The sequence below is a fragment of the Bos indicus genome, chromosome 14 (genome assembly GCF_029378745.1).
Source record: "Bos indicus isolate NIAB-ARS_2022 breed Sahiwal x Tharparkar chromosome 14, NIAB-ARS_B.indTharparkar_mat_pri_1.0, whole genome shotgun sequence".
NCBI lineage: Eukaryota > Metazoa > Chordata > Mammalia > Artiodactyla > Bovidae > Bos > Bos indicus.
This window is the reverse complement of record NC_091773.1, coordinates 81,676,670-81,697,697: the sequence shown is the minus strand read 5'-3', so window position 1 is coordinate 81,697,697 and position 21,028 is coordinate 81,676,670. Positions and strand designations below refer to the sequence as shown.

Sequence of the window (21,028 nt, the reverse complement as noted above, 5' to 3'; positions counted from 1 at the left end):
AAAAATCATTCTCTAAATTAGACTAAAATTGGTTATGAATCTAATAAACATATTTTCCCAACTGTAATAAGGATGTGTGTGCCTGTGTGTGTGTAACCCTTCTTAAATTTTAACTTAATATGCTCATAGTCACAATGATCAGAGTTTACATATGGCCAGTTTTTCTTTGTAATTGAATTATATAGTTGATTTATAATGTGTTAGTTTCAGGTATACAGCAAAGTGATTCAGGGACTCATATTTTTTTCAGATTCTTTTCCATTACAGGTTATTATGAAGATAGTGAACATGGTTTCGTGTGCTATACAGGAAACTTTAATAGTTTATCTATTTTACACATGCATGCATGTAGTCAGGTCTGACTCTTCGCATGGGCTGTAGCCTGCCCGGCCCCTGCCCTCGGGATTTCCCGGGGACGAGTACTGCAGTGGGCTGCCATTCCTTCTCCATTTTACCTACAGTGCAGGCATCTATTAATCCCGTACTGCCAATTTATCCCGCCCCCACCTCTTCTGCTTTTGGAAACCCCAAGTCTGTTTCCTATATCTGTGATCTATTCTGTTTTGTAAATAATTTCACTTGTACCATTTTTTGGATTATACATATAAGTGATACACTGATATCGGTCTTTGACTTACCTCACCTAGTATGGTCATCTCTGGGCCCAGCCATCTTGCTCTAAGTGGCAATATTTCAATCTTTTTTGTGGCTGAGTAATATTACATTATACACAGGCCACATCGTCTTTATCTACGTATCTGCTAATAGGCACTTAGGTTGCTTCCAGGTCTCGGCTGTTATAAACAGTGCTGTTATGGACATCTGTGCACTTGCACCTCTTCAAATGAGAGTTCTCATCTTTTCTGGATTTCTGCTCAGGACTGGGATCGCTGGACCATACGCTAAGTCTTTTCTCTTGTTTTGGCAGCTCTGCGTCTTGCGGGACTGAACCTGAGCTGTAGCAGTGAGAGCGCAGCATCGTAACCTCTAGGCCACCAAGGCACTGCCCAGCTTTAGTCTTTCCACCGTGGCTGCACGAATCCACATCCCACCACCAGTGCAGGAGGCTCCCTTTTCTCCACAGCCCTCCCAGCATTTATTGTTTGTAGACTTTCTCCTGACGGCCATTCTGACCGGCGGGAGTTGACACTTCATTGTAGTTTAATATAGAGTCACTTTTATACCTAGTAATCACTCCATGGCATCAACAGACTGGAGTCTGTTTTTCCATTCCTGGTGGAAGAAGGGAGAAGGGGAGGCAGATAGAAAGAGGGACCATTTCCAAAGAACTGCAGGCCAGAACAGAAGACAACCCAGACGCAATCTGAGACGGGTGTATCAGCTAAGAAAACTGAGTTAAAGCGAGCAGCTGAGAATCTAGAGCCTCACGCGGCGGGTGGGGGACCTCCGAGGGAAGAACCATGAGATGCCGCCGTGTGGCAAAGAGAAGCGGCTGCAGGGATCTTCAGGGGAATGTCCAGGGAGAGCCTGGGTCCCCGGGAGCACAGCTGCCCTGACTCTCCAGCCTCTCGCTGAGAGAGGAGCTTTCTGGAGACTGAGGTAGGGTCAGAGCCAGCAAGGCCTCTGTGGCGGGCCAGAGAACACGGGCGGTCTGCTCCTTAGTGAGGACCTCGACTTTCTGCCCCACCCCCAGCCCCTCCCTTGAGGGCTGCGGTCAAGCTCACGTCCATCAGTAACCAGGACTGACCGCTCGCTGCCTCTCGCCCAGGAGGAGAGGGAAGGAGAGAGCAGCATCAGCCGTCTGAGCCACCCATTCCACCAAGACCCCGCTAAGCTGCTCCTTTAATAAACTTGGTACCCAGCCCCACGTCCCTCCAAAAATGACCACAGGAATCCAGCTCAGTCCTTACATTATATAAAGCCCTGAGAGCACACAGGCTCAGCACTTCCTAGGAGACTGCATGCCTCCATAAACTTCACCTGCACAGAGAAGTGTGCTGCTGTAAAAAGGCGCGTTTGGGGAAACTGAGGCCCACATCCCTGTAGCGGCCACTGGCCCACGAGGCGTCAGGACCAGAGAGTCAGCAGGGGCCCGGGCTTCAGAGCCAAACACAGTCTGTACGTAGAGGGTCAGTTTCTGGACACATGAGAAAAGCCAGACAGACGTCCACCACGGAGTGAGACGTGTGCGGTCGCGACACTGCTCGCGGGAGACCTCTGCTCTTTGCGCATAATGCCCTTCTTCTGGAAGGCTACCTGAGGCAAGGCATCGCTCACCTCCTTCATTCTCTCCAAAAGTCAAGGCTTAGTGCAGCTACAGCCCTGTTGTCCTTCAACAACACCAACACCATGCTGTGTGCCCAAGGACTGGCTTGTGACTTTACCAAGGAACCTTGCCCCCTTACGCTGGCACTGCAACAGCATGCTGGCCTGCCAACTTTCCTTCTGCCTTAGATTCAGCTCTGATAAAAAGTAAACCAGAGCCACAGCCTAACAGAGGGGACACAGCAGGAAAGTGCCCAGAAAGTGTAAATTGAGAAAGGAAAAAGTTTTAATAGTAAATAATGGCCACTGATAAAGATAACGCTTTATATTGAAGTAGTGATGAAGTATTAATTATTGAAAGATTGAGAAAATATTCTACTCAATCTTTATTTTCTTCTATTCAGAGCTTAATATTTAGGAGTTAAGAATGATTATACTCATTGCAAATGACTCAACATTGTCATCGAAAGCCACAAGGATGGTAAGAGCCAGTGAACTGATTTGGGGGAGGATTAAATGAACTAACAGCAGTGAAGGTCGGCCTGCCTGCTGCTTCCAGCTGCCCAGCACTCACTTCCTAGTGGTAACAGAACTTCCAAAATAACTTCTGGTTTTTTGGTGGAATAACGTCCCACCACCAGCTGGCACGGTTGTCAGTCAGAGGGCCCTGCCCACGCCGGGTGCAGATGTGGGCCCGTGACCAGTCTCAGCCAGTCAGAGCTGTCCTCCACAAACAGCCTCCAGAGGGAGGGCAGAGGCAGAAAACAGCTGGCCCCCCGCTGTGGGGCTCCCTGCATCGCCGGCTCCTGGCCACCGGACCCCAAGATCGGCTCTGCTTCTCCAGGCGGCCTGGCTTTTCAGGGTTTGGACCATCAGCGAGCTCTGCCATGTATCTGAAGCAGATAAGGACTGAGCCTGCTTACAGTATTCAAGGAACTCTACCTGGTATGAGCACCCAACACTGTGCCTAGCACATCCTCAAAAACGTGGGCACTACTGTATTCATTCAATGCGTGTTTTACTGAGTAGCTAATATATAAATGCCAAGCCATGCAGGGGGATTCAGAGACAAGAAAACAGATCCTCTGACCTCAGAGCTCCTGCATTCTAGCTAAGAGGAAAGAAAGACGAAGATGCTGGGTACCAACCGTAATGGAAAAACCTTCTCTCTGTTGGTGGCAAGGAGTTACCCAAAGCGAAAGTAAGAGAACGTGAGCAGGAGAGTCGTGGCAAGAAGAGGAAAGGCAGGCAGGCGAGGACGGGGCCGCTGGCGAAGGCACTCTGCGTGTCCGGGCTCCGGTCCGCTCCTCCGCGCCCTCCTTTCAACCAGCCCTCGACCTGGGCTCCTATCCCTACGGTTACAGAACTTCCAAAACAACTTTTTTTTCTTTTTGTGGAAGAATGCCCTCCCCTACGTGGTGAGTCTGTCAGTCAAAGGGTCCTGATCGCCCAGGATCAAGAGGGGGGCATTTGACCGACCTAGCCCAGCCTTAGCAAAGAATCCTGCCATCCCCCAAACAGTGATACCTGATCACTCCTGTTATTTTGAGTTTATCCTCCTCCATCTTTGATGTCCAAGTCCCTGGCGTCGACCATTGGCGCCTCCCATATAATATTCCATCTGCTCGTGCCCCTGCCCTGCTCCAAGGCTGTAAATCCCCACTTGCTCTTGCTGTCCTTGGACGGGAGCCGTCTCCCTCCCCCCGCTGCAATGCTCCTATTGCAACAGTCTCAAATAAAACCCTCCTTACAACTTAAACAAGCGTCAGAATGGCTTTTTTTCCTGTAACATCACATGGCCTTGGGCAAGTTGCTGTCTTGTCTTCAGCCTCCTCAGTCATCAGCACCCTTTTCCTTCCCCCTCTTTCTTCCATCTTTGACACTTCCTTCCCTCCCTCTCTCTTTTCTTTTGGCTAGAATATTCTAGGCTGGGCTGAACTCATCAGTGTTCTTAATCACTGAGAAGATGGGGTTAATTCCTGTCTGGACCTGGCAGCTAGCTTCCTTTGCAGAAAACCCCAAGTTCTTTCTTCACGGCTCCCAGGGACAATGTCTCAGTTACTGGTTTCCACTGGGGAATGGGATCACCAAAACTACCCTCAAGCTGCTGGGAGGATTAAAAGTATAACGCATGGAGAACTGCTTTGCATGTTGCACAATGTTATATCAATGTATTTTTCAGACAAAGACCAAGAAAGGGGCTTGATAAAGTGTTGAAATTGTTAAAGTGCTCTGACTAAGTCTTTAAAAGAGGAAATTATACGCCTGGGCACAGTCTCGGTAGCCTGATTATCCAGGGTCAGCGGCTGCAGCTGTGAGCCATTTACCCATGTGACTGCTGTCTACCGTCCTCCACGCAAGGACAAGATAGCTGGAGAGCAGCTCAAGCAGTTGAGGGAGGTATTTATGGGAGTAAAAAATGTATTCATCACATTTGCAAAGGTCACACAAAAATCTCAAGGTGCTTGGTCATTGTGTGAAAAAGGGAATCGTGTAATCATAACTATTTTATGAGCTAACAATGATTACAGTTGCAATATCTGACAGGCTGTGTGAGCTGATGCAATAAAAGTTGAGAATTTTTTTCCTCCTCTAGTGAATCTTATAATTAGCACCCAATCTTCTTTAGTGATTAACAGCCATCTAGATTACTTTGATCTGAATCTTGAGTCCATCATTTTCCTAGCTCTTGTTTTCAGCAAGTTACTTAACCTTATTTTAAAAATGAGAATTATGATGATAACTAACTCATAGAATTATTTAAAGGGGTAGATGAGTAAATGAAGACAGTGAGTGGAACAGTGTCTGGCATATAGGAGGGACTCCGTACATTTTAACAGTTATTTAGAAATGATCAGATCGAGCACAATAGCTTGCAATTGAGAGGCATAACAGGTAGCCTCTGCTAAAAGCTTTTGGCCACCACTATCGTTTAATTCTCCCAGCAGCTCTGTGCAGGAGAGAGTTACCGTAGCAGCCCTGAGACAGAAAGGCCTGTTTGTGGGGCTGGTCCACCCTGGCTTCTGGGAACTGGACTTTTGGAAAGTTCCGTAAGTGACCATCTGATAAGGCACTTTGCTTACCTGGGGCACTGAATTCCGCTGTACCAGCCTGACTAGGTTGTTTGCACACTGTGACTAATGGAGAACACGCGCTTCCCTGCTGAGCGTCTGGAAGGCCGGCAGGAGGCTGCCCAGGCAGGTAAGGTCTATGCCCCTGTGAGCAGCCACCGAGAAAACCTTGCCTTCTGAGTTTCAAGCGGGCTTCCCTGGGCAGAGACGCTCTGCGCCTGCTACTGCACATCCCCGCTGGAGGCGGGAGGCAGAGCCGAGGACGCTGCCCCTAGATTTCTGCAGACAACACCCAGGACGTCTTCTCCCCTTGCTGAGCCTTCTCTGCGTCATCTCACCATAAAAAATCTGAGCCGGAAGTCCTGTCGTATGTGGGGTCTTTCTAGTACATGTGGGTAGTCCTAGGATTTCAAAAAACAAACCCAAAACTCCAGCCAACCAACCAACCAACACTCTCAAAGGTATATAACGTGACTCCAGTTTCATAAACTTCACAACCTGCGGAATGGAAGGGCTGAGATGTGGACAGGGTCACACAGTAAGCGAAGGAGTTGGATATAAATGCTGTCTGCTCTCTCCAAAGACCGAGTTCATTCCACAGTATCAGCCAGCCACACCCAATCCCATATGTTCAGGTCGGTGTTCAGTCACTCCGTCGTGTCCGACTCTTTGCAACCCCATGGACTGCAGCACGCCAGGCCTCCCTGTCCATTACCAACTCCCGGAGTTCACTCAGACTCACGTCCATCGAGTTGGTGATGCCATCCAGCCATCTCATCCTCTGTCGTCCCCTCCTCCTCCCGACTTCAATCCATACATCCTGGACCAAGGGAAACTCCTTTCTAAGGCACAACGATTAGTAGCTATTGGTTAGCTATGCAACCTTGGAAAAATATCTTAAAGCTTTGAATTCTAGATTTCTTCACTGTAAGACTATAATAATAATAGTAATACCAATATAATAGAACTGCTGCGAGGGTTTAATGAGATTATATATACAATATATGCCACATATGTGAAGCATGTAAATATTAAATACACAATGTATTTATACATTAAAATTTATAAAGTGGTTAGTCCAGTGCCTGGTACGTGGTAAACCTCAATAAATGAAAAAGCTAGATAAATATGTACATACTAATCAACATTCATACAGGTGTATACTTACGTACATGTGAACATGCAGGAATATTTATATATACACACATTCATATACATTTGCATGCAAGTTAATTACTCAGCTAACAAATCCTATCTTGATTATAGAGCACCATTCATAAATCAGGCTGGTCAGGATTTCATAAGTGGGCCTGATTTTTACGCGTACTGGTTTTAAGCTAGGGAACCACTTTTATCCAGAAATCTTTTGCTCAAAGCCTAAAGGTTGACTTTCTTTAATGTTTAACCAGTGAAACTAATTATTAGCTGAACAATTCAGAGCTTTGCTTAAAACACTCACTGGTATATCATTAACTCTAACATACACATATGTGGTTGTCAAATTTTCATAATTTAAAGTTAGAATCTGTGATCTAGAAATGAATTGCTGGGCTGAGAAATGGGCACTCCCTTGGAAACTCTGACTGCTCTATATAGAGATATTCAATCCTACTAAAACCATGGAAAACAAATCAATAATACCCTATTTTATCCTTTATGTCACAACACTGCAGCATTCACATTTACAGCATTACAGAATTACACTATAATTGAGGTGTAATTACTGACTCTTTGGAAATCGTTTGGAAACAATCTGTGGCATCCTCTGTCTTCTCTCTGAAGTCGAGGGGTATAGCGTCAGTCAGCAAAGGGTAGCATAGAAAGCTGGTTTTCTCTAGAACTTGCTATCACCAAGTTTTCTGTCTGGAGCAAAAATGACAGTACTAACTCCAACCCAAAGGGGATTTTTTACCAATGGAAGGTCCCAGTCACTCCAATCAATTCTGAGTTCACGCATACTAGCCATAATACCCACTTGGACGTTACTACCCAAGTGGCCTCAGAAAAATAACCTACTGATGCTTTGGCTTCCTTATTTGTTAAATGGAGATAATAAAACTACCTGCCCGACGGTTAATGATACTAATTTGTTCACTTAAAAATGTGTTAAGAGGGTTGATCTCACGTTAGTTGTTCTTACTGTAATAAGATACATTTAGCAGCAACATGGCTTCCCAGGTGGTTCGGTGGTGAAGAACCCGCCTGCAACGCAAGGAGACACAGGAGACATGGGTTTGATCCCTGGGTTGGGAAGATCCCCTGGAGGAGGAAATGGCAACCCACCCCAGTGTTCTTGCCTGGAGAATCCCATGGACAGAGGAGCCTGGCGGGCCCCAGTCCACGGGGTTGCACGGAGTGGACACGGCCAAGCACAAGCAAGAACAGCAGCTACTGGGCTGGCCAAGACGCGCCTTTGGGCTTGTCCACACGACGCAATGAGGAGACCCCAGAGAACTTCTGGGCCAACTTTATAAAATATCTGCCTCAGGACTTCCCCGGGTTGGGCAGATCCCCTGCAGAAGGGAAAGGCTACCCACTCCAGTATTCTGGCCTGGAGAATTCCATGGAGTCGCAAAGAGTCGGACATGACTAAGAGACTTTTAGGGGGCACAGGTTCAATCCCTGGTAGGGGAACTAAGATCCCACATGCCATTTGACACGAAAAAAAAATTATATATATATATCTGCCTCCAAAAGTTTAAGAGGTTTCAAAAAGTTAATGTGCAAAATCACTAGAAAAGTATCTGGCACATGATATAAATTAAATAAACAAATAAAATATATCGTACATCTTCGATTGCTCTCTAACTGCTTCTATATCCATTTTCTAATCCCTACAAGACTATAAGCTGCTTAAGGCCAGGGACCACATGGCATTTTACAATTCTATTCACCTTTCAAACCTCAATCAACAGCCCAGTCGTAGACACATTAGACCATCCATAAACTGTTGTGAGTGCGATTGTGGCAACATGAGAAAGGAGAAAACACCCCAAACTCACTGAGAGGCTTGAGTGCCTTTCAAACTAATGCTTCCAGATCAGTGGTTTCCAAAGTATTTGAACCCAATGCACAGTAACAGCTTTTCTGTTCCCAATCACTGCACACATGACCACGGCCATATGTTTATTTATACAGTGTATTTCTAACTGGAATAAACGTTTTGCCAAGCAACCCTTGACATTACTGTATAAAATGTGCTCTGAAATGATGTATTCTAGTGAAATCCAATCCACTGCATCTCAGCCTTTAAAGCGCACTTGAATCACTCGAGATTATGCTAAAATGTAGAGCTGATTCAGTGGGACTTGGGTAGGGACAGAGATTCTGCGTTTCTGCCGCATTCCCAGATGACCCTGAGGATCCATGGACCAGAGTCCAATCTAGTCTATTGAAAAGAAAATTTTGTTTTTAGTGGTTCCTTTTTAAAAAAATTTTATTCAAGTACGGTTGATTTACAATGGTCCATTAATTTCTGCTATAAAGTGACTTAGTTATACACACATTCTTTTTCATATTCTTTTCCATTAAGGTTTATCGGAGGATATTAAATACAGTTCCCTGTGCTAAAATTTTTCTTAATATTTTAATTTAAATATTTAAACCCACTGAAGCAAAAGTCATTCAGTCATGTCCAACTGTTTTTGACCCCATGAATTATACAGGCCATGGAATTCTCCAGGCCACAATACTGGAGTGGGCAGCCTTTCCCTTCTCCGGGGGATCTTCCCAACCCAGGGATTGAACTCAGGTCTCCTGCATTGCAGGCAGATTCTTTACCAACTGAGCCATCAGGGAAGCTCTTTTAAACCCACTAAAGGGTTACAATCTGCAGTTTGTAAAACACTGCTCCAAATAATTTCAAAAGTTTCTTTCATCTCTATAATTTCACTGTTTTCTCCCTAACCCTGGGACAGAAATTCTAGGCCTGTGCAGAAGTGTGGGGAGGGGAGTTTATAGCAAGAATGATACAGGTATCACCTTTCCTACTGACACCTAGGCCGAAATGCTTATCTAGCTCCAGCCCTTTATTCGCTGTTCCAAGCCTACAGTCATGCAGCTGTGTCAATAAATTGATTGAGGGACCTCCCTGGTGGTCGGTGGTCCAAGGGTGAAGGATCACCTTGCAGCGCAGGGGACACAGGTTCCATCAGGGGACGAAGCTCCCACAGCCGCAGAGCAGTGAAGCCCACATGCTCCGGAGCCTGGGGCCACAACTAGCAAGTCCGTGCACCGCAACGAAGGATCCCACAGGCCGAAACTAAGACCGACACAGCCAGACAAATGAACAAATAAATGAAAATGTTCCACAAAGGAAATGAACTGGTTGAGCATTTACTAAGAGCAGAGCACTGAACCAAGCACTTTACATCTGCCCGTTTACTCCACAAGCACCTCATGCAAGTATGCCCATTTTACAGATGGGAGAAGGCAAGCAGCTGGTAACAGGTGGCGCTGGGATTCCAGAGCCTGTGTTCCCGTGGGGCCAGCCTCATAAGAACTGAGGGGGCTCAGTGATCCCCGCTTCCGGCAGTCACACCCTTACACGTCCTCTCTCATACCGAAGGGGACTGACCTGCCAACCAATAGAGTGGTGAAGAAATGACCGTGTGACTCCAAGCTCTGCTAAAGCCATCGTGGCTTCCGTCTCACATTCTCTTGGATCACGCCCTTTGGAAGAGGCCTGGTTGCCACGTCATGAGAATTCTCAAGCAGTTTTATGAAGAAGTCTACAGAGCAATGGACAGACGCTTCCTGCCAACAGCCAGCATTGACTTGGTGGACATCCAAGCGAGCCACTGTGAAGGAGACCCTCTGGACCGTCAGGGCTTCTGATGACTGTCACCCTGGACAACGTCTCGACTCTAACTCTTGGTAAGAGACCACCAAGCCAAACCACCTGCTATGCCTCTCCAGACCGCCCACCCACAGAAACTGTACCAGATAATAAACACTATTATTTTATAGCATTAAGTTTTAGAGAACTCCTTACACCACAATAGGTAACTAATATGATTCTTCAATAATATGCTACGAATATATTGCATTATTATGATTCAGCCCTTAAAAAAGGGAAACTTGATGAAGGCCTTTTGGGTGCTTCTTCAGCGTGGCAGCTTGAACCACGGTTCAGCAAATCTTCATTCTTCCATTTCGACTAACTTTGTGAGGGCCATCTACTTCCCATCCAGACTTGACCAAATGACCAGCTGTAGCCAGTAGGATGTGAACCTGTGACGTTCAATTTCACCCAAGCAGAAATTTTTGGAGACACTGCAAGAATCTGCCTGCCTGCTGGAGCTTCTGGCCTCATCCATCAAAACAATATATTAAAAAAAAAAAAACAAACCCACAATATATTCCAGAGAGCGGACGCTCCTTTGGTCTGAGTCCCAGAATGAGAAGGCATGAAACGTGAACTTGACCCCCAGCTTAGAGGCAGCTAGGCTGAGCGCAGGCAGACGCCCAGCTGCTCTGAGAGCCGTGAGAGAGAACGCGCGTCTGATGCGGAGCACGGGTCGGGGCTCAGGGAGGGCGGGCTCACCGTGCTGTATGATGCCGTGCTCCAGCAGCCGCTGGCAGAGCTGCTCCGCCTCCTCCCGCGCCGTGGCCTCCCCCTCCTGCACCAGCCAGTCCAGGAACTCGGACGCCATGAAGGTGCGCTCGTACTTGACTCCCTCCTCCTCCCGGGGCTGCAGGAGCGTGTTCTCAGGGCTCATCAACCTGGCGGAGGAGAGGAAAGGAAATAAGGCAGCCTGCACGCACCAGTGGGGAGAGGGGAGAGATGGGAGGAGGGCGTAAGAGGCACAGACTACCACGTGTGAAATGAACAAGCTACAGGGAGATGTGGTCCTGCGAGGGGAATATGGCCAATATTTCATAACAACTTTAATACAGTATGAAAGTGAAGTGAAGTCGCTCAGTCGTGTCCTACTCTTTGTGACCCCACGGACTGTAGCCCGCCAGGCTCCTCAGTCCATGGGATTCTCCAGGCGAGAACACTGGAGTGGGGTGCCCTTTACTTCTCCAGAGGATCTTCCTGACCCAGGGACTGAATCTGCGTCTTCTGCATTGCAGGTGGATTCTTTACTGGCTGAGCCACCAGGGAAGCCCCAGCAGAGAATAATCTATGAAAATTTGGAATCACTATGGTGTATACCTAAAACTAATATAATATTGTAAATCAACTACAGTTCAATTTAAAAAAGAAAAAGAAACCTACACAAAAGGAAAATCACTCAACTGAAATCCCACATCGCAAGCCTCCATGAAGCATCCCAGTGAGGCTCTCAGACAGACAGACGTGGCTGCCGTGTGCTGCCCCAAATGCAGCTGTCAAGACAAGGAGCTGCTTCCGAAGGGAACGAGGGCATCTTTTCCAGGTGACTGGTAAGAACGCTGAAAGTGCAATCCCAAACTCGAGCTTTACAGACTGCAGTCAGTGTGTGTGTGTGTGTGGTCAGCCGCTCAGCCGTGTCTGACTCTTTGTGACCCCATGGACTGTAGCCTGCCAGGCTCCTCTGTCCATGGGATTTTCCAGGCAAGAATATTGGGGAGGCTTCCATTTCCTTCTCCAGGGAACATCCTGACCCAGGGGTTGAACCCGCATCTCCTGAGTCTCCAGTAATGACTGGTGAATCCTTTACCTCTGTGCTCCCTGGGAAGCTCGGTATTCAACTTAGCCTTCTTGAAAGGGAGTTACTAACCAAATTTCATCCTTTCTAAAAAAAAGTTTCATATTTCTTTCCTAGGGGCATGATTCCTTTTCCTAAATCTTTGGATTACCTGCTATGGACTTAATGCTTGTCTCTTCCCAAATTTCATATATATTGAAACACTAATGACATAGTGGTACAATTTAGAGACGGGGATTCGGGGACGCGATTATTTCATGAGTAGGGAGCTCTGTTAGGAAGAAATTTTCCTATACCCTTGTAGGTTCTTCTGGCTGGTCTATGAATTAAACTGCCATGAGACGGATCAACAGGACAAAGTTATACAAAAGTCAAGTAACACGTATCAGGGGAGAGACACAGGGAAACTGAGTAACTCACCCAAACAGGCAAAACCCTGACCTTAAACAGCACCAAAGTCACAAGAGGGCGTTGGGGGTAGTGGCTGAGGACTTCAAAGAGGAAGAAAGGGAATCAGACGAGGACAAAAAAGCACCGTTTGGTAAACAAATGTTTGCTGTGGCACGCAGAGACAACGGGACACAGCGGAGTCTGAACAGACTTCCTTAGGTGCCTCCCTGTCTGCGCACGTAGCTCAGACTCGGGTTATCTGCGTTGATCGCTCTTTTCCTGCAACAAGTCCTCCGTCTACATTGTTTTAGGTCAAAGGTCAAATTTTCCTCTGGAGTCCTGGGCTCTGATTGTTTTTAGCTCAAAATAATCCACATACCAAAGAAATATTTTGGGGTGGCAAAATGTGTTCCCCTGCAGGCCCATGCTGCGATTACTGTTTCTACGAGAAGGGACCGCTGCGTCTTCCTCTCTGTGAGGACATGGTGAGAAGACTGCACAATGAGGTGTCTCAGCGCGTGCCAGGCAGGCCGGCACTTTGGCCTTGACCTTCCCAGGCTCCCGACAGTGAGGAACGGTGTTTATTATTTAAGCCATCCAGTCGAGAGCGTTTTTTGCTAACGCGGCCTGAACTGAGGTAGTGACCTGAGTGACTCCTTTAGGGCTCCCTCACCCAACAGCATGGCTCATCCGCCTTGCTTAAGCTCTCCTCACTCCCGGGTTCTGTCTTTGCTCCACTTGCAGACAGCCCCCTGGGCACAGGCTTCACCTGCATCCGCATGAGGGTGCCCCGCAAGTACCTCCTCCGGCTGACTCTAACAGCATCAGAGGCTGTGAGCGCTGTCCCCTCAGGGTCTGAGCCCCGGCAAGGAACCAAACTCCACAGGCCACAAATGATATGCAAGGCAGCCACAGGAGTGAACAGTTTTAAAAATTAAAAAATAAAAAAGTTAAAATTCACATCCGATAGTGTCCTGACCCTGCAGAAGATACAATGCCATGGCTTCTCACTGATTTAGGGTAGAGACTGAAACCCTTTCTACGGCCTAATGCATGCAGGACCCTGACCCGCCCCTGTGGAACAGTCTCACCTCTGACCCAGCGTCCAGGGGGCTGGCCTTCTTTCAGTCCAAACATTCTGCTGTTGTTCAGTCATTATGTTGAGTCCAACTCTTTGTGACCCCACGGACTGCAGCACACCAGGCCTCCCTGTCCATCACCATCTCCCAGAGTCTACTCAGACTCACGTCCATCGAGTCAATGATGCCATCCAACCATCTCATCTTCTGTCATCCCCTTCTCCTCCCACCTTCAATCTTTCCCAGCATCAGGGTCTTTTCAAATGAGTTGGCTCTTCGCATCAGGTGGCCAAAGTATTGGAGTTTCAGCTTCAGCATCAGTCCTTCTAATGAACACCCAGGACTGATCTTCTTTAGGATGGACTGGCTGGATCTCCTTGCAGTACAAGGAACTCTCAAGAGTCTTCTCCAACATCACAGTTCAAAAGCATCAATTCTCATGCACTCAGCTTTCTTTATAGCCAGCTCTCACATCCATACATGACTGGAAAAACCATAGCCTTGACTAGATGGACTTTCGTTGGCAAAGTAATGTCTCTGCTTTTTAATATGTTGTCTAGGTTGGTCATAGCTTTTCTTCCAAGGAACAAGCGTCTTTTAATTTCATGACTGCAATCACCATCTGCAATGATTTTGGAGCCCAAGAAAACAAAGTTTGTCACTGTTTCCATTATTTCTCCATCTACTTGCCATGATCTTAGTTTTCTAAATGTTGAGTTTTAAGCCAACCTTTTCACTCTCCTCTTTCACTTTCATCAAGAGGCTGTTTAGTTCTTCTTCGCTTTCTGTCATAAGGGTGGTGTCATCTGCATATCTGAAGTTACTGGTACTTCTGCCAGCAATCTTGATTCCAGCTTGTGCTTCATCCAGCCTGGCATTTCACATGATGTACTCTGCATATAAGTTAAATAAGCAGGGTGACAATATACAGCCTTGACGTACTCCTTTCCCAATTTGGAAACATTCCATTGTTCCACATACAGTTCTAAGTGTTGCTTCTTGACCTGCATTCAGATTTCTCGGGAGGCAGGTAAGGTGGTCTGGTATGCCCATCTCTTGAAGAATTCTCCACAGTTTGTTGTGATCCACACAGTCAAAGGCTTTGGCATAGTCAATAAAGCAGAAATAGATGTTTTTCTGGAACTCTCTTGCTTTTTCCATGATCCAGCAGATGTTGGCAATTTGATCTCTGGTTCCTCTGTCTTTTCTAAATCCAGCTTGAACATCTGGAAGTTCACGGTTCACATACTGTTGAAGTATGGCTCGGAGAATTTTGAGCATTACTTTGCTAGTGTGTGAGATGAGTACAATTGTGCGGTAGTTTGAGCATCTTTGGCATTGCCTTTCTTTGGGATTGGAATGAAAACTGACCTTTTCCAGTCCTGTGGCCACTGCTGAGTTTTCCAAATTCCCTGGCATTTTGAGTGCAGCACTTTCACAGCATCATCTTTTAGGATTTGAAATAGCTCAGCTGGAATTCCATCACCTCCACTAGCTTTGTTCATAGTGATGCTTCCTAAGGCCCACTTGACTTCACATTCCAGGATGTCTGGCTATAGGTGAGTGATCACACCATTGTGGTTATCTGGGTCATGAAGATCTTTTTTGTATAGTTCTTCTGGGTATTCTTGCCACCTTTTCTTAATATCTTCGGCTTCTATTAGGTCCATACCATTTCTGTCCTTTATTGTGCCCACCTTTCCATGAAATGTTCCCTTGGTATCTTGAATTTTCTTGAAGAGATCTCTAGTCTTTTCCATTCTATTGTTTTCCTCTATTTCTTTGCACTGATCACTGAGGAAGGCTTTCTTATCACTCCTTGCTATTCTTCGGAACTCTGCATTCAGATGCTTACATCTTTCCTTTTCTCCTTTGCCTTTAGCTTCTCTTCTTTTCACAGCTAGTTCTAAGGCCTCCTCAGACAACCATTTTGCCTTTCTGCATTTCTTTTTCTAGGGGATGGTCTTGATCCCTGCCTCCTGTACGATGTCACAAACCTCTGTCCATAGTTCTTCAGGCACTCTGTTTATCAGGTCTGATCCCTTGAATCTGTTTGTCACTTCCACTGTATAATCTTCTCAAACTAACAATGATATACACAGCACAAAACGCATCATTTCACTCTAGGGCGGGAGGAAATCTTAGAGATCGGTGTAAGATAATTCCCTCCTCATCCATGAGAAAAATGTAATTCTCATCCGAATGAGAGACACTGAACGACAGCATTCACGGCTCAGGGTCATGCAAACGAGCACTTAATCGATGTTTATAAACCATATCATTGGCGGGCAACTGACCCTGCATATCTGGATGTGCACTCATATGATGCTCACTTTCAAAGCTTTCAGACTTAGAGCCCAGTCCTGCTGTGGCAAGAACACAGGACCAGGAATCTGAAGATTTAAGTTTATTTATAATGGTCATGTGGTAAATGTGAGATGAAACGCAAGTCACTTTTTTCTTTTTTAATCTTCCTTTCTCTCGAGAGTGTAATGATAGCTTCACCCATCTGTTGTGAGAACCACATCTGAGTGTGAGTAAAACAATTTAACAATACAAAAGCCAATGTATGCACAGAGTGTCACGCTTAACTAGTCATGGTGCCTTCCTCAGGGAACGAAGAATTTGCACCAATAGTTCTGGGGACTCCTCTGAGTCATCGCCTCTCTTCCCAGAACCTTCAGAGTTCTACTGGACTCCATGAGAGGGCCACAGCTTTAGGAAGTAAGAGAACTGGGACTCAGACACAGCTCTGCCACAAGCTAATGACATGGGTTTCTTTCTTTTTTTTTTAACTGCACCAGTGTCCCCAAACTCATAATAAATGAGGAAAATAATACACGTGCTATTGTCTTCACTGGATTGCTGTCATTAAACATTTCTGTTAAAAAAAAGTTCTAAGTACACAGTGTATGCGTTTATATTTAAGAGTTCAGTTCAGTCGCTCAGTCGTGTCTGATTCTTTGCAACCCCATGAACCGCACCTCGCCAGGCCTCCCTGTCCATCATCAACTCCCAGAGTTTACCCAAACTCATGTCCATAGAGTGGGTGATGCCATCCAACTATCTCATCCTCTGTTGTTACCTTCTCCTCCTGCCCCCAATGCCTCCCAGCATCACGGTCTTTTCCAGTGAGTCAACTCTTTGCATCAAGTTGCCAAAGTATTGGAGTTTCAGCTTCCGCATCAGTCCTTCCAATGAACACCCAGGACTGATCTCCTTTAGGATGGACTGGTTGGATCTCCTTGCAGTCCAAGGGACTCTCAAGAGTCTTCTCCAACACCACAGTTCAAAACCATCAATTCTTCGGCACTCACTTCACAGTCCAACTCTCACATCCATACGTGACCGCAGGAAAAACCATAGCCTTGACTAGATACGCCTTTGTCTGCAAAGCAATGTCTCTGGTTTTCAATATGCTGTAAGAATAGATACCATACTGGATCTTAGCCAGAAGGCAATGAAGCAATCACGAGTATTTATACAAGCTGTTGGGCCTCCCGGGGGTGCTCGTGGCAAACAACCCGCCTGCCAATGCAAGAGAGATGAGACCTGGGCTCAAGCCCTGGTTGGGAAGGACCTGGGAGGAGGGCGTGGCAGCACACTGCAGTGCTCTTGCCTGGCGAACGCCAAGGACAGAGGAGCCTGGCGGGCTACGGTCCATAGGGTCACAGAGATTGCAGCATGACCGAAGCAACTGAGCACTCACACACACAAAGTGTACTAGCATATAACGGAACTCATTAAAAACCTTATTCAGAAGGCCTTTTAAAAAATCTTATTGGCAGAGACTAATCAGGGTTAATTTAGGATCAGTACATACTACTATACACAAACAAGGAGAGGACAAGGACCTGCGGGTAGCACAGGGAAGTGCACGCAACGTCGTGTAATGACCACACTGGAAAGGAGACCGGAGAAGAGCGTGTATGCAGGCACAACCGAATCACTTTGTTGTTGACTTGAAACCAACAGAACATTGCAAATTATCTTCAAGAAAAATTACAATACAATACTAATTTGCAGTAAGTACAATATAACATTGTAGTCACACTTCAGTAAAAAAATTAAATTTGCAGAAAAGAATATTATCTAGATATCTTCCCAAGTCAACCCTCTTCAGTATTTCAATCCAGCCTAGAAATAGCTATGAGGTTGCTCTCAGAGGGCGAGAGCAGCTAAGCACATATGAGCCGTAAGAATCGTGTTTCATACAATACTGGAGTGGGCTGCCATGTCCTTCTGCAGGGCATCTTCCCCACCCAGGGATCCCACTTGGGTCTTCTGCATTGCGGGCAGACTCACTACCATCTGAGCCACCAGCGAATCCCATAATCATGACCAGGCCCTTCTTAGAGGAAGGGACAACCGCCACATACAATCAACACGAGGGGCAGAATCCTGAAGACACTTCACAGGAGACGGCCACGACAGCTCCTCGCATCAAGAGGCTGAGTCTACTGCCCCTTCCCTTGACCCTGGGCTGCCTTTGTGAGCAGCACTAGATGAAGCAGAAGCAGCATTACTGTCTTCCAAGGCAAGGCTTTCGGAGGCCGTGCAACGTGCACTTTCACCCCTCGGAATGCCACACTGAGGCTGCCGGGTAAGGAAGCAGGTGCAGCCTACTGGCGGTGGAGAGCCCACAAGGCCCGGGCAGCAGCCAGCATCTCTTCAGACGTGAGGAGGAGGCCGCCCTGGGTATTCCAGCTCAGCTGATCCCCCAAAAACGAACGAGCCCGGGGGAACACCAGCATAGAAATGGCCCTGAGACCCACAGAATCAGAAGAAATGACACACCACCTGTTGTTTCACACCGCTCGGTTAGGAGGTGATCTGTTTTGTCGGCATAGATAACTAGAATATATTCCTATCAATGCTGTTTAGTTGCTGCTTAGACGCTAAGTTGTGTCCGAGCCTTTTGCAACCCCAAACTGTCGCCTGCCAGGCTCCTCTGTCCATGGGATTTTCCAGCCACACATACGAGAGTGGGTTTCCATTTCCTTCTCCAGGGGATTTTGCCCACCCAGGGATCAAAGCCACGTTTCCTGCACTGCAGGCAGACTCTTTACCACTGAGCCACCTCCTATCAGGGGTAATGGCAAAAAAGATGTGAAACCCACAAAGAGAGACGTGTCACATGAGTTGGAGAGTCGTGAAAGGGCAGTGAATGATCCCAGAAGGTCCTGGAAATAAACTGCAGAAGTTCCGCCACACGGCGTTAGACCCGGGAGCCCGAATTGGTAATGGGAGTCTGGAAAACAAAGCGCCGAGGTAAAGCGTAGCGTGATGCCTTCTGTCTCTTCGGCCCCAAATGAGGAAGAGCGAAGAGGAGGAACTAGCCTCCTTGGTTTCCCAGTTTCAGACTTTATTCCTCTAGGAAATCTCCCGTCCCACAAATCTGGACCAGGTGCCACTTTTAAGGGCTCCCTGCAAGGCCTTCTCAGATCCCTGCGGGCACGACCAGATCACTTAACTAGGAGCTTTTTGAGACCAGGCTCCTTGTCTCTGGGTGGACAGCCGTTTCCTAGTACCACAGGTCCTAAGAAGTGTTTGCTGGATGAATACATGAAACTCATTTCTCTGCATGCCCCTGCGACAGATCATTGCCTGGGAATATGTAACAGTCAGCCCCCTCAGACCTCCCTGGCTGCCCAGGGAACTGGACTCCATCCTTTCACTGCAGGGGGCGTGGGTTCGACCCCTGATTCAGAAACCAAGACCCCTCACACCACAGGGCAGCCAAAAAAAGGGTGGGGGAAGCTACCCTTAGAATGGCCCCATGTGGAGATGTGGTGAGTCAGAAGCTCCTTCCTGACTGACACCCTCCATTTAACATACAGACACGGACGCCCAGCCTTCACCTGCTGTCCAACCACACCATCCCTTCCAGCTCAGCAACTTTCCTTTCGGGGTGTGGCGAGGACAGCTGGACAGGGGGTTGTCTGGGTCACTTCATGTAACCAGAGACACGACCTGCCAGCCCTCCAGGGCTCCTGCTGAGTAGCTGGTGGCCGCTGGACAAATGGCTGGTGAGCTGCCGCTGCCAACGTGAGCTTCAGCAAAGAGACTAGTTGGCAAGCCTTCCTGGCTGGGCTCACCTGCTATTTAAAACATGCCCCGCAACCCTGAAGGTCTTCTGACTTCACTTCCCCTTAGAATCAAGTGCTATTCCTGCCTAGATTCTTCTCTTTACCACAAAGCCTTGCTGGGGATTTGATTTTAGTATCAACATGTAGTCATGGTGTTAAAACAATAATTTGACTCACTACTTGGTCCAATGATCTCTTGCTATGCAACAAGCTTCCCCAAAGCTTGGTGACTTAAAACCACCACTTATGGGAAGGTAAACTGGTGTAGTCAGTATGGAAAACAGTGTGGGAGTTCCTCAAAAAACTAAAAATATAGTTGCCATGAAAGTGAAAGCCACTCAGTCGTGTCTGACTCTGCGACCCCATGGACTATACAGTCCACAGAATTCTCCAGGCCAGAATACTGGAGTGGGTAGCCTTTCCCTTCTCCAGGGGATCTTCCCAATCCAGGGATCAAACCCAGGTCTCCCGTGTTGCAGGTCTTTACCAGCTGAGGCACCAGAGAAGCCATTAAGATTCAGCAATCCCACTCCTGGGCATACATCCACACAAAATTCTAATTCAAAAAGATACATGCATCCCACATTCACAGAAGCACTATTTACAATAACCAACACTTGGATAGAACCTAAATGTCCACTGACAGATGAATAGACACAGAAGATATGGTACATATATACAATGGAATACTACTCAGCCATAAAAAAAGAATGGAGTAACATCTGAAGCAACATGGTCAGACTTAGAGATTATCAAACTAAGCGAAGAAAGTCAGAAAGAGAAAGACAAATACCATATGATATCCTTATACCAAGACTCTATGACGCAAAGGAACTTATTTGTGAAATAGAAACGGACTCACAGAGACAGAAGAGACTCGCGGGTGTCAAGGAGGAAGGTGTGGGGAAGGGACAGATTGGGACTTCGCGATCAGCAGATACAGATACGCAGCACACACACCTGTATGTGAATACACACATGTATACACACACACACACACACACATTAGTATGTATGTATATGTATAACCAATTCACTCTGCTGGATGCCAGACAGTAACACAACACTGCAAATCAACTACACTTCAATAAAATGATTTTTTAAGAAACCAGCACTTAATCGTATCTTAGAGCTCCGTGGATTGCTTGGGGCTCAGCTGGGCAGTTCTTCCGTCAGTCTTGGTTGGGATCAGTAGTGCAAATACAGGCAGACGGTGGCTCGGGCTGGATGCCTGGCCCTGGGTGCTCCTCAGTCAACACAGCCTCTCCCATGAGATGCCCTGGACACTGAGACGCAGAGCTCAAGAGGAAGGAAGCAGATGCTGCCAGAAATTTTATTTACACTTTCATTAACACATGCAGATCAGATCAGATCAGTCGCTCAGTCGTGTCCGACTCTTTGCGACCCCATGAATCGCAGCACGCCAGGCCTCCCTGTCCATCACCAACTCCCGGAGTTCACTCAGACTCATGTCCATCGAGTCGGTGATGCCATCCAGCCATCTCATCCTCTGTCGTCCCCTTCTCCTCTTGCCCCCA

The 21,028-nt window shown here is 47.0% G+C and overlaps 1 protein-coding gene across 2 annotated transcripts in view; it reads right to left on the bottom strand.

The window, feature by feature from the left end:
- DEPTOR (DEP domain containing MTOR interacting protein) overlaps window positions 1-21,028 on the bottom strand; it is a 158,014-nt gene that overhangs the window by 69,413 nt on the left and 67,573 nt on the right. For both annotated transcript variants that reach the window (XM_019973881.2, XM_070802989.1), the window contains exon 4: window positions 10,843-11,021. In XM_019973881.2, the coding sequence (XP_019829440.2) occupies window positions 10,843-11,021 (179 nt within the window). The remainder of the gene's footprint in view (window positions 1-10,842; window positions 11,022-21,028) is intronic.